The following is a 14,759-nucleotide window of genomic DNA, read 5'->3' on the forward strand; positions in this document are numbered from 1 at the left end:
TAGTCTGCTCTGGCCTCCCCAGGCTGGGGTGCAGGCCTCCTGGCTCTCTCCCCGTGGAGAGGCCCATGCTCTCTGTCTCTGTCTGCCTCTCTCTGGACTCTGGCTTTGGGCTTGGGGCTCCCTCCCACCTGGGCCCTCCTTTGGTTCCCTGCCTCACCCCTCTGGGCTCCTTTCGGGTGGCCATAGCTGCCCAAAGAGGTGCCTCTCTGCTCCACCATCTGGCTCTCTCTCCCACAGTCTCTTGCCACCGCCCCTCCTCCTCCTCCTCCTCCTCCTCCTCCACCTCCTCCTGTGCGTTCCTGGCCGGGGTCCATCTCCGCTGTCAGCACGTCGGAATCAGCCTGGCATTTTTGGACAGGCACGCGCGCAGGAGCCTTGCCGGCGCCTAGCCCCCTGCGCTGACAGCAGGGGGTGGGGCACTTGGGTTCGACGGGCACCTGGTTGGTCACCACGCCGGTGTCGGTCAGCGTTTTGCCCTCGTTCTCCTGGAGCATGGCGCCGAACTTCCTCAGCACAGAGGGGCTCCCGCACTTCCTGTCCACGATGACCCCGGGGTTGTAGGACTTCCTGTCTAGGGCAGGGGAGTCGGAGGGGCCCGTGGGGAGGTTGGAGGTGGAACGAGGGGGTACAGGAGGGGTGTCTCTCTGTCTGAGGGGGGGTTTGGCCACTGTGTTCTCTTTGTTGGGGTCCTTGCAGTGCGACGCTCTGTTCTTCCTGTTTTCGGCCTCCTCGGACCTGCCCAGCAACCGCTCCTGACCAATCCTGAAACAGATTGAAAGAGGACTCGGTTATTTTGACTGACTTCCAATCAAAAGACAGACAGTACTCCCAACATTATTGATTCTATTGGTTTGCTATATGTGTGTTTTTCTGCGACTGAAAAAAACTTTGTCTTTCTTCTCTCTTCCTTCTCCTTCTCCTTCTCCTTCTCCTCACCTCTCATTCCCAGGCCTCCTCTTCATCTCATCCTGGTATTCAGACATGTCCTGACTCACTTTGGTCGCCTCTGTCAGCTGCTGAGAGAGACAGGGAACCAAACAACAACATGAGGTTGTGTGTCAAGCAAAGATGGACACTGAAATCACCTCAGCTCTGACTAGCATTACTAGTCAAGGGGAGCATAGAGGAGTATAGTCTGAGTCTGTTCCCGCCGGGACCATGTATACTAAAAAATGTATGCACTCACTGCAACGTAAGTCGCTTTGGATAAAAGCGTCAGCTAAATGGCGTATATATATATATTATTCTTTGAGTCCTATGTGGACGCTCTTACTGGAATGTAGGGACTCGGGAGGACAAGTGGAAGTGTCCTCGGTCCCAAAACACCTCCTGTCCAATACCACTTCTATGCATGTAGACATGAAGGTACCATGTAGGTGTAATCGATATGGTGATGGCTCCACCTAACCTTCCAATCCACTTAGGGGAGGATTCCACCATGTTGCTCGTACCTATCTGATTACTTTAGATCTGGCAACTGCAGTGGTATGAATCATATGGAACGGACAGGGTTGGGAATGAAAGGGTTGGGACTTTAACCGTTTCTGTACTCACAGTGCTGTGGGATCCGTGGTTCTTCCAGGTCTTTCCGTGACCCTGTCCCAAATAATCCTGCAACAAGTCCCCGAGCTCCGCCACTCCGTTGCCATGGGTGTAACCATAGCTGCCATTCTGGTGATTGACAGGGTAGCTGTAACCGTTGGCGACATGATTACAACCGTTGCTGCGGTGACTTGGCACGTCAGCGGCTCTAGGGTGGTCCTTGTTGCCGTCACTGTGGCGACCGGGCTGGTCGCAGAAGCCGTTGCCATGGTGACCGGGGCCAAAGTCCATCACCCTGGCATTTTTTCCGTTGTCACTGGCGATATCGTTTCCACCTCTACGAGACTGCACCTCATTGTACAGCTGAAATATGAGAACAAATATCCAAATGTTCAATCGATAACTCACACACACGTCAAATTCTAAAAAAAGACAATATCCATCTGTTGAGTGAAAAGTTAAAATACAATACAACTTGTGTTTGTTTTCAAAACATAAATATGTACGCAACACACAGCACAACACGAGTCTACACTACAACGCAAATCTTGTTTACAAACCATTTTTACCCAACACACAACTTATAACCATTACAAAACAATTACACAACCACACTATTTTTACAATCTGGACATGTGTTATATAGGTTTACTTCCCTTTGCCATTCCAAACTTTAATGTGTTCATTAGTATCCACTTTCACAGTGTGTGTGCGTGTGTGTGTGTGTGTGTGTGTGTGTTCTGCCTGTCTGTCAGCACATCACCGTTTAATTAGCTTGTTAACATTTGTCTGTATCATTAGTGGGGAGGGGCATGTGGTCAAGACAGAGGCATGCTGCCAACAGTTTATTATAGAACACACACACACACACACACACACACACACACACACACACACACACACACACACACACACACACACACACACACACACACAGCCAATGAAACACACTCCAGGGAAGTACCCTTGGATCCACTGAATCAAAGACAAACTGATGTGTGATGTGTCCTTGTTCACACCTCTGTCACCCCATGTAACACACTATCTTGTTTGGGCCTAGTGTTGCGGATCGTGTTTTCCTAATGTAAGAGCATGTAGGACCATGTCCGACTCTTGAATGCCTGATCATGATTTACTTTAGTTTGGACCACGTTTGGCCTTAGACCGTACTGATACGTACCACGTTTGACTGCACTTGAACATGGCTGACCACGGTTGAGACCACTCACCTCCTCAATCTTCTTCTGCATGTCCTGCAGCTGGTCCTCCCACTCCTGCATCTCTGAGTCAAAGCTGTCCTGTAGCTCCGCCCTCTCCGCCCCCCAGCCCCGCCCACGTTGCAGGTCGATGGCTGCCATGTCAGGCCGCTTGCTACCCAGCAGCCTCTTAACTTCCAATCGCAACTTCCTCTTCTTCCAATCGCACCTTTCTCTTCTTCCAATCACACCTTTCTCTTCCTCTGTATCCTTCCTCTATATCCTTCCTCTGTATCCTTCCTCTGTATCCTTCCTCTGTGTCTCAGGGTGCTTGAAGGTCAGGGGATCACCAGTGTAAATGTGGGAGGATGTACTGTAAACAGAAACAAAGAGAGAGAAAAAAATAGAGAATGGTTGATAACAGGGCATAACAATTTGAAAGCACTATATCAATATTCAGGGGGTTTCATGAAAGTAGGTGACTAAAAGGTAACTTCCATATTCTGTCTTTCACACTGGTTAGCTATTTCAGTCCACCACCCCCCCCCCCATAGGTGTTGCCAAGTAAGCTACCTATGTAGCACTTGCACATGCGCCGAGGAACGCGTGTCCCGTGACAACCTCTGTATTGGTCGTGGTCACTCTCCCCTCCGTACCAACCCTTCCCAAGTGTCCTTCCCAATTTTCCACCGTGGGACTTGGGAAACATTCCAACCCCGCGCGAGGGGGGGGGGCTGCATACCCTGCAGCCTTGACCCATTTGCGGAACCATTGCCAATTTTTCAGAATTCGATCATGTTACCAGATGCGACGAAATGCGTCTCTCGTTTCACCTTGCGCACAAGCCGCACTTGTTTCCTGAGTCACCGCTAATCGATAAGGTCACTAGGCTACGCCCGGCGAGACCCCCTTACCTTCACCGGTTTGGAAAGAAGTCTATGTAGGGCATACTTCCAGGATTGCATTGATTTATATTGCGCGTACATTACATCTAGTAAATTAAGAGACTTTTTGACACATCAACGACTGATATAAAGTGCCCTCACCCCTGGAAGTACCAGACCCTCCCTCTTGTGATGTAAGAGGAAGATATTTATAAACTTGTAACTATGCGTCGTAAACTTGGAGCGAAAGAGCTAAGGAGAAGGAGAGAGAGGGGGGGGGGGGCGAGAGAGAGAGAGACAGAGAGAGAGTAAATAATCTACACATGGCGTGTGTACACCTGATTAATGTAATAAATCCCCCATCCACGGTCAAATGAATTTGCTATTTGCGCGAGGGCAACTAAAAACGGATGACTGATCATCAATTATGACATAGGTTAGGGTTAAGGGTTAGGGTTAAGACAACTGTTGATCTGCCAGGTTAGGCTGTTTTACGATGTCTGCTTTAGGACAACAGGTAACCTACTCTGTCTTATGATAGGCTAGGCATTATCATATAGGCTTAAAAAATCATTTGTCGAAAAAAAAAAAAAGTAAAATAAACACTTTATTTCATATATTTCTGTGTATATTAAAAAAGATCTCTTCTGCAGGTGACCTTACCTTGCTAGTCCAAAATATTCTCCTGGACTTTTATTTGTAATTTCATAGAAGATATATCGATATAAGTAGCAGGGACTTGGATCAATCCCGATTTTATTCTAGCCAAAGTCTTCCGCGTGATCCTCCTCGTGTCTCGAATCTGCGATATGCGCCTCTGTCCGGTAGTCCCTCTCCGACAGCTCGAGCGCCAGTCCCCTTTGCACAATTCTCGCACTCGCGCCTCCTCCTTACTTGCCTCCGCTATATTACGTAAAGTCCCGCGGATTGGATTTAAAGAGCCTATTGCTTGTCACGCCCGGCAGCGGGGTTAAGTCCGGAGCAGGTGCCTTCTGATGGTAAACAACTTCTGTTCCGGGAGGGGGGTACCCAGCCTTTATAGTGCGCCTTAGTATTTACTCCCGTCGTCATTGGAGCCAGGATCAAATGTCATAATGTCAAATTTATTCCAGAATTTGAGGTCTCGGAGGGACAACTGTCGTCACTACCATCCTGTCTATAATTACAAAGCTCATGGAGAGAGGGAAAGTGTTTACATAGCTATTTTAGCTGCCACAGTCTTTGAGCCAATAGGCACCTCTGTTGCTACTCCACTTTGGGATGTTTGGCAGATTGCGTCTTGTGACTCCAACATTTCATTTTCCAAGTGATGCCATTGGCAAACAGGTTTATGTGACATTGGCGCTAATATTTGTTATTTATGAGAGGCTTTCCCGCGAAACGGCGGATGAACTAGCGCGTTGGCAGGTGTTGAATTTAGATCCCAATTTCGTGCCGACTTTACAGTTTATTTATTTTGATGCGTGTCATTGCTACCAATGAAGGTTGCACAATATATAACATACTACCCCCGCTATGTAACTGACCCAAATAGTTTTGACACTTGCCGACACAAACAAGAGTTTTGCAAAAGGCATCAGATTCCGCAAAATAAAAATATTTTTGGAGCGGCAGCGCATACAGGCTACAGGAATGCGCGAATTCTCAAACCAAAATAATCTGAAACGGTTACGTGTCTGACTCATCCTCCTGTTGAAAGCGTGTCCGGAAGACTTGTGTCATTGTTCCGAATCTAACCATCGACGATACAGTAGACTTTAACAAAAAAGTGAGGGAGGGGTAACGAGAAACATTTAATCTTACCTAGTTTAGATAAAAGCACATGTTTTGTTGACTGATGTATAGTTCTGAAAATCACACAAAACAACACAGGGATCTATTACAATCAGTAACGAGGTAAAAGGTTAGGCTATATTTGTCAGTAAACATTAAAGGTAGACTCTGGGATATGACCTCACACACAACTTTCATCACAGATACTGAAGGAGAGTGAACGAGAGCATCCACTCGTTTCACTGCCCTCCAACGAGGGACCTCTGAAGATGGCGAAACGCCCACGCCAATTGCAACACGCTATATTCTCTCGTCTGTTGCATCTCAGTCTCTGGCAGCGTCTCCCCGCTCATTTAGCTATGGGGTCATATCCCAGAGTCTCCCTTTAAGCAAGGAATATCTCACTTCCAGGTGAGGCTGGTGGAGGTAGAAATCGGAGGTCGGGCTCATTGTAATGCATGGAGTGAAATCAGGAATGGTGTCAAACACGCCATTCCTCATTCTATCCATGCATTACAATGAGCCCGTCCTCCGATTTCTACCTCCACCAGCCTCCCCTGCTCACTTCCTTAAGCTTCTCCCTGCTCCATCTCTTTCATCTGCACTGGTCTGAAACCACTTCAGAAGAAAATGGAGATGCCTCCAGACATTCAGTCTGCCAAGTTTAGTTCTTCTTTCACTTTAGTGCAAAGTGAGGAGAAGGGGGGAGGAGAGGGAGGACGAGTGCCAAATTCCATCGTGGCATTCAGCCCGTGCCCTCCATGCCCTTGAATCCTGAAGGACATGTCCTGCCTAACTCACCTCTTGTAGGGATTGATGGAGGCAGTGGTGGGTTGTGGGTAACGTAGTCTCTAGTGTTGAACCTAGGTGTGTTTCCTGGGGGGCTGACTGTGGCCTGTGTGTGCGAATAGGGAGCCTCCTGTGCTTTGGGTGACCTTAGCAACGAACGTAAACAAAAACCAACAGAAACAAAGAAACAAACAAAGGATGTGGCTATAGAGGGAGGTATGCATCACAGGACGAAGAAAAGGGTAAAGAGAAAGACAAGTTTAAAGATGGTGGCGTAGGAGAGGGAGGAGAATAAGACGAGGATGAGGATGAGTAAAATAATGGGCTGGAACATCTGGGCGAGGGAAGAACGGAACATGGCATCAACGGATGAGAAACAAGAGGGATGATGCAGTAAGGAAAAGGGAGAGAGAGAGAGAGAGAGAGAGAGAGAGAGAGAGAGAGAGTCAGAATAATGCTCAACAGTAAACAAGACACAATACATGCCGATACAGTGAAACCCCTGAGAATGGGGCATTATTCAACAGCAGGCGCATGCACGCACGCACGCACGTATGCACACGCACACGCACACACACACATGCACACACACACATGCACACACACTACACACACTACTAAACACAATACATCTCACAGAAAACAGGAACAGACAAGCTCTCTTTTACACACAGGCATGTATTCAGGCACGCACACCCTTCAGGCACGCACGCACACCCACACACACACACACACACACACACACACACACACACACACACACAGACACAGACACAGACACAGACACAGACACAGACAGACAGACAGACAGACAGACAGACAGACAGACACACACACACACAGACACACACACCCTCACCCACCCACCCACTTACCGACAGGGGCTCCTCTGTCTCCCTGTCCGGCTTGGGCACCTCCAGCCTGTCTATGAAGTTCTGCAGCTCCTTCCTGAAGGCCTTCATCTGGGCGTTGATCCTGTACAGCAGCTCGTGCTCCCTGATCCTGCCCCCATCCTCCTCCTCCTCCTCCTCCCCACCCCCGGACCCCCGCCCAAACAGGTCGCCATTGGACACGTACACCCGCGCCTCGGCGATGAAGGTGGCCGTGTCGGCGATGAGCCGATCGATGGTCCGCCCCAGCCGCTCCGCCTCCGCCCGGATGTCAATCATCTGCTGGCGATCCCGTAGGCTGCGGGGCAGGAAGCGGGTGGCGCCGGACCCCTCGGGGCCCGTTGGGGTGTAGAGGCCGCGAGTAGGCGTGAGGCAGCGGGTGTTGTTGCGCACCTCGTCCGAGTCGCTCTCGCCGCCCACGGGGCCCTCGCGTTTGCGGTGCGGCGGGATGAGGCGGGAGGAGGAGTCATCGTCGCTCTCGCGGTGCCCGCTGCCGCCGCCCAGGACCACCCCGCCCCCATCGCTCTCGGCGTCACTGTCCCGGGGGCTAGACCCTCCTCGCAGGGATAGGTGGGAGGCAAGGTCGTAGCGCTGCATGTTGGAGAGGAGCACGCGGTTTTCGTACTGCAGCTGCATCACCTGCATTAGAGAGTGCCGGGGGCGGGGGGGGGGGGGGGGGGGGGGGGAGAAAGAGAGGGAGAGAGAGGTTCACCCTACTGTGGAAGTGTCTTATCAAGTCTTTCCTTGATTCCTCGCATCTTCTCTCCTCACTTTCCTCCTCACCTTCGAGGAATCAAGGAAATACTTTTGAGATTCGGCCCATATGAACAGTTTTCCATTCAAATAACCTACTCAAAACATAACAGTGTGTAACGTTGATACATGTGTTTTTTTTTTTTTGCGCTAACCAATGCTTATCAGGCTCCGTTTACATCTGCACTGTGAGAATCAGTGTGTTCGTCACGACCCCGGGAAGGAGACCCACCTTCCCACTCAGGTCGTTGATCTGCAGCCTCGCCGTCTTCAGCTCCTCCTGCAAGGCCTCCGCCTTGGCTCCATCCACCGTTCCCCCCGCGGCCCCGCCCCCTCCGCTGTGCCTGGCCCCGCCCTCGTGGGTCCCGGCCTTGAAGCGCAGCTTGTTGAGCTCCCCCGTCACCCTCTTGTTTTGCTCCTCGGAGTCGGCCAGATTCCTCCGCAGCAGTTCCGCCTCGTCCTCCACCAGCTGGAGCTGCTGCCGCAGCTCCGACATGGCCTCCCCCTGGCCCCGGCCCGCCCCCGCTCCGCCCACCGCCCCGACCCCCGACCCCCCAGCCCCGCCGTCACACTCTCCCCTGAGATCTTCCAGCTCCGCCCTCAGGCCCCGGTTCTCCACCTAGGACGAGACGGAAGGGCAGGCAAGGATTGGTCAGCGATGTGTACCTTCTTTCCCTGCATATCTCAACGCTCTGTTTGGAATGCTCCATTTATTCACTCATTCAGTATTCCCAATGTAGGAAAAGTATCCATAGACTACAATAGGGACTCAATTCATGCAATGTGGAGCATTAAGACCTTCTATCCCTTATCCAAGGACTTTAGCTGAATGGAACTGAATGGGCACCAACATCATGCTGTATACTTCCTGGTCTGTTTGAACTTTTATAACATCACCTAATGTCTAAGGACCTAAGAAATGTTTGACCACCTGACCTGTCACATTAATACATACATACAACATGTAATTCAAAGCGTATCCTCAAGGTGGCACTGCATTTGACTCCATACTCCAGACAGCCAGCAACAGATTTTCACACTTTTTACTTTAAATTTGCTTATATGATTGTAATCCTCCTATGAACATTGTTAAAAGAGAAATGTATTATATGCTTTCTGGTGAAGTATTGTGAGTATTATGGGTCAGAAACTTGTGTATCAACACTTGTTTTGAAAAGGCGCTATCTCGCCCTCTTGGTGCTGGGGGATGGAACTACAATAGAAAAAAACAATGATTCTCCAGGTCCCTATCTTGGTCTGATCCTTTTTGATCCCTAGCCCTCTCACCTCCAGCTCTACGATCTTCCGCCCCAGGATGTTGGCCTCCTCCTCCACCAGACGTAGGCGTAGCTTCAGTTCAGACTCGCGGGAGCTGGGAGGCCCCCCTGCCTCTCCCTTGGGGTGGGGGCTGTCCAGGTCCCCGTAGAAGGAGCGGTACTTCTGCAGCTCCTGCTCCAGGCGGTCCTTTTCCTTGTCGATCTTAGCTGTCTTCTTCCTCATCAGAACAGCCTCTTCTTTGATAAAGGCCAGCTGGCACTTGAGGTCCTCGTTGTCCTCCTATAACATAATATAGAATATAGAATAATATTAATTAGAGAATACAGAAAGTCAATTGTCAGCTGTGGATGCAGTAGACCAACAATTTGTCTTATATTTATGTTGACAACTTACCTCTGTCGGAGTCTGTGCAGACTTCTTGTCTGATTTCTGGACATCCTTGCTTCCTCTTCTCTTCTGAGACTGTTGAAAATGGACAGATAGAAGTCTTACTAGCTAGTAGCACATGCAATCTGTATCCTGTATGGTGTTAATGTGTGGATATATTATTGTAAGTTCAAATGGCTTGCAGATACTGTGTGTGTGTGTGTGTGTGTGTGTGTGTGTGTGTGTGTGCATGCTTGAATAGGAGTACTGCAGATAATCTGTGTAAAGATACAAGATATTCTGTGTGCAAGTGTGTTATTGTGAATTGTCTGGGTTTGGGGCGTTAGCTCGTTCTATGGTGTATGTGTGTGTGTGCTTGTTTGTTTGTGTGTGTGTGTGCTTGTGTGTGTGTGTGTGTGTGTGTGTGTGTGTGTGCTTGTTTGTGTGTGTGTGTGTATGTGTATGTGTGTGCATGTGTGTGCTTGTTTCTGTGTTTCCGTGTGTGTGTGTGTGTTTGTGTGTGTGTTTGTGCTTGTTTGTGTGCTTGTTAGAGAGGATGAACTGATGAGTGTGTGTGTGTGTGTGCGCTTGTGTGTGTGTGTGTGTGTGTGTGTGTGTGTGTGTGTGTGTGTGTGTGTGTGGCACACACACAGTTTGTATTCTTACCTCTTTGACTTTGTCCAGCTCATTCTGCAGGGCCTGTTTGGTCACCTCCACCTCAATCAGTTTCTGTCTCAGTTTCTCGTTCTCGTCCTCTGTCTTTGTGCGTTTCTCCTCAACGTTCTCCAGCTCATGATGCAGTCTCACAGACACATCCTTAGCTACCTGTTTTACAGTGGCGGATAACAGAGATTCGATCTGTTACAAGTCCATACAAAGACCCTGAGATGACAGCTTCACACACTGTATGTCTCTATAAGGCTCTGTCGTTCTATCGCTGCTAGTAAAGGCACATGCACACACACACACACACACACACACACACACACACACAGACACGCACGCACACGCATACACGCACACACACACACACACACACACACACACACACATACACGCACACACACACACACACACATACATACACACACTCACATACATACACACACACACCAACACACCAGCACACACACACCTACCTTTAGGTCCTGCTCTAGGCTCCTCAGCAGCTCCTCATCGATCTCTCCGGTCTGGGCGTAGCGCATCCTCTTCCTCTCCGCCTTCCTCAGGCGGTACTGGAGGATCCGGCAGTTCTTATTGGCCCGCTCCAGCTCCCGCCTCATTTCCTGCAGCTGGCACGTATCCTCTTCGTAGAACGTGTCGCGCATCTCGTCCATCTCCGTCCGCATCTCCTCAATCTCACTCTGCCGGATCGATCAATACAGTAAGGCATAGTCAATGACCATGGCCTGATCATCTGACCTAGGCCTACAGGCATCCTGTACACATGCTCCAGCCCCACTGTTATTGGTTCCCTTGTAGTTTCTTCTACAAGGTCAATATAGGCCCGGAGCCTGAGTCCCAGTTTTATTGGTCAGTTTGGAGTTAAGCTCCTCGGGACATGAGGGATGTTCAATAAAGGGACACGTTAAGCTGAACCAATCAATACGGTGTTATTAATTCATTTGCCAAATCCATTAGAGACAGTAACACAACATGAGGTCTTTTCTGAGAGATCTGTGCAGGGAAGAGGAGGTTTGAGTAGCCTGTATTGTGTCAATGACTGATTCTATTCCGTAAATCAGTTGTGACAAGGACATGATGTCAATAAACAAAATGGTGTAAGGCTAGTGGATATGACTAAAGGCCTACAACATGAATATGTTGCTCCTCTTCAACACGCAGCAAACATTGTATAAGCACATGACAAGCCTTGGGGAATTGGCCCGGTTTTACAATGTCATGCAAGCAATCTTATCAAACAGAACCTGTGTTCATAAGGTTTTTGCATGCATAATATGAACATGACAATAATGTCAGGCTCTGGTTTCACTGCTAACTCTGCTAGACATAAACACAACATTATACTGGTGCAATTATGGACACAAATAATGTGTCTGCACGCATTGCATGTGTAGGCTATATTATTGAATATGTCAGTAATGTCACACCTTGAGATCATCGTTTTCATCCATCAATCTCTCCATCTCGTCCTGCAGGGCCTGGTCTTGCTGTGTCACGGACCCCGCCTCTGTGGCCTCTGGCTCGGCCTCAGTCTCCGGTGAGCTGGCAGTCTTTGGGTGCATCTTGCTGGCGTTTCTCTTCAGTCTCTTGTGTAGGTGGAACTGGATCAGTTCTGTCTGTAAGCAACCCCCGGTCCAGAAACCCAGTCCCGGCCCGCAGCCCACGTACTCCCCGCTCCTCTTCCTGCGGCAGTCGGCTTCAGCTGTCAACTCCTCTCCGCCCCGTTTCCCCGCTTTCCCTTTCAGCAAACCGGCTGAGGAGCTGTCTGGATGATCCGAGCCAAAACGTTTGGACGACGATTTGCCTTTGAGGCAGGATAAACGCAAAGGCGAGCGACGGGATGAGGAATCTGTCGGTTGATCAAATCTATCTGTATCGTCCTCTCTGCGTGCGGCATCCGCCCTGTTTGCATCCGTTTCAGCACCATCCGGGTGAACAGCTGCCACGTCGCACCTCTCTATCTCCTCTTCCCTCACTTCAGTGGTCTTGAAACCGCCGTTTACGCCTTTGGTCCTCTTTCCCCCTTTAGAGACGGTAGACTTGGATCTGGTGGAGGATTTTGGGGCTGGTTTCGAGGCGCCGTCCCGGATTCTGGCCGGCGACGGAGCCCGCTGTTGCCTCCTCCCTGCGCTATTGTCTGATGCTGCCGGTGGAAAGTCCGCAGCGCCGCTTGCGGCTGAGTTCATGGTGTCATCCACCAAAACTCACTTTTCCGCGTGTCCATCCTTTAATTGAGTAGTCGATAAAGACAACACAAACAAAACAAACACAAATGTTATCTTATTATAGACGTAAATGGGCTGCAATGATCCACCGGTTCCGAGTAGACAACAAAAATCTGTTTCTGATTAACTGCACATTCATTATGCTACAAGGAGTATGCACATTGACATTGAAATAGTTTTGACATTCAAACGGACTTTAGGTCAATACAGCGGAGTACCTTTCACAAACGCAACAAACATGAAACATCTGCAACAATCTGAATAGTCTGCTTTATGTGCTATTCTAGCTATGTTTTATATGGGCTAAATACATTGAGTGAGTTGATATTTTAACAAACAATAATTAATTAATACACATTTTGGTTATTTTCCTTACACGGGCAAAACATTATGCATTTAGGCCTAATTCTGTTTCCACACTTCCTTGCGCTATTTTTTTCTGAGGATCACACAGATTTTGAATTGTTTTTTTTTTCTTACCGCGAGAAAAACGGCAGTTTCAACCCAGTTGTAAAGGGCTCGACAAATGCTGACACAGGGTACCACCAGGCACTGCAGGTGTCCCAGCGAGACAGATGAATTTTTTTTTATTTTATTCGTGACAGTGACGTCAACGTCAGACCAGGAAGCAAACCAATGAAAGTCTTTCTCCAGGGCGGGAGACACTGTAGCCGATAGCCTGAGAGAAATACGGCGGAGCAGTGGCTTTATCCCAAGGTTAGGTAGCATACTAGCATACTAGTTTACACTCAGGAAAACAACATAACATAACATGGACAACAAACACTTAACTAGTTCTCTTCTCCATGAAGTACCACTCCAAGCAACAATATTATAACATTTTAATAAGTGGAAATTTCCATTTAATATTCCTGTTTTTCCTTTATTCTTTGCCTTGGTTTCTCTTCTCTCTGCAGTTTTCTCTCCCCTCTGCAGGACAGGCAACTCAGTAAGTCTAGTGAGAAGGGCAAACGTTATTTTAATTCCCAATGTATTGCTTTCTAATGTAATTGTTTTCAAAACTTGGCATTTTAAATAGTTTCTCTCCTGTACAAATACATTAATCATTGAAATTAAATGAATGCAACATCATGACCTGCTGTTGCTGACACATGGGCCTAGTACAGACAGAAAGATTCACTGTGAGTAAGACAAACATCATACATTTGACTACAGCATTTCCATAAACAGTGAATGTAGAATAATGTATATTTGTCTTACTGTATTTGTCTGCTTCCTTCTCATTGGTTCCTCCACATCTTGAGCAGTGGCACAAGTAGGCAGGGGGAGAATATAACAACATTTTGGATAGGAGTCCATTGCTGCATCCATTGCTATATTCTACCCTGTTGTGGTTTAGATGTCGTTATCTCAGTGCATATTATTAGATCTAAGTACTCAAAATGTCTCTTTGAGTCTGATTTACAGCTTGACAGCAGCCCGCACTGTTTATGACCCCCGCTAGCCCAGCACTTGGGCGTGCAATGCCTCTGGCGGCCATTAGAGGGTGCTGTGCACCCACATTCAGAGCCCTCTTGCTAAGATGTGTCTATCTGTGTCACACAGACGGGGCAGCTAAAACGCTGACTATTTTGACCCCTTCAGCTCATTAGTCAGTGGTGGTACCTGTAATGAGATAAGTGAGCAACAGGTAAGCGCTGACCTGTCTTCATCGGCTGAAATCCAAACCAAAATCTGCCCCCTCCCCCCCCAGGTGACCGGATAGGTGTAAGTTACATGGTGATGGCTCAATCTCACCCCTCAATCAGCGAGGTGATTCTGCCCTGGGGAAGAGTGGCCATTTTAGGTCTGTGATAAGAGTCATGTGTAAAAGGAAGGGTGGTACGTTGGTTTGATATCCATTGCTGCTGGCAGGCCTCTCTTTTACCGTGCTGTGGTTGAGATATCAGTATCTGTACTGTTGTGATCTAAGTGTGGGGTCTTATTGTCTGGGTTTGCATAAGAATACTGTATATGCAAAGACATTTCAATGTTGAAGCAAATCTTTCAATGCTTGGTGGATTGCTTGTAGTCTGTGCTCGGGGTGTCTGTGTGTGTGTGTGTGTGTGTGTGTGTGTGTGTGTGTGTGTGTGTGTGTGTGTGTGTTTGGTTTGTGCATGCATGTGTGTGTGTGTGTGTCTGTGTCTGTGTCAGTGTGCATGAGTGTGTGTGTGTGTGTGTGTGTGTGTGTGTGTGTCTGTGTGTGTGTCCGTGTGCATGAGTGTGTGTGTGTGTAACCAAGTTGAGATGGTAAAAGTTCAAACATCCCCACCCGCGCTGTCGAATTCGATAGCAGAGCTGATTTACATCGGGTATTGTGGGGACGGTCTCGTGTTTTGGCAAGTCAGTAGTCACAAATTCGAGGCTTGGTCGGAGCAA

General features: G+C 48.6%; 1 protein-coding gene across 1 annotated transcript; it reads right to left on the bottom strand.

Moving 5' to 3' along the window:
* Positions 1–6,407: 6,407 nt before the first annotated feature.
* Positions 6,408–12,344, bottom strand: LOC310817787 (microtubule cross-linking factor 3-like; the record flags this gene model as incomplete). Its single annotated transcript, XM_083688490.1, has 8 exons — positions 11,583–12,344; positions 10,611–10,835; positions 10,138–10,296; positions 9,499–9,567; positions 9,115–9,384; positions 8,060–8,446; positions 7,060–7,713; positions 6,408–6,518 (listed from the first exon to the last, which is right to left on the bottom strand). Exons 1-8 carry the CDS (start codon positions 12,339–12,341, stop codon positions 6,408–6,410), a joined length of 2,634 nt encoding a protein of 877 aa, XP_083544616.1. The 5' UTR covers positions 12,342–12,344.
* Positions 12,345–14,759: the final 2,415 nt, after the last annotated feature.

This window comes from Argentina silus (assembly GCF_951799395.1).
Source record: "Argentina silus genome assembly, chromosome: 17".
Lineage (NCBI taxonomy): Eukaryota > Metazoa > Chordata > Actinopteri > Argentiniformes > Argentinidae > Argentina > Argentina silus.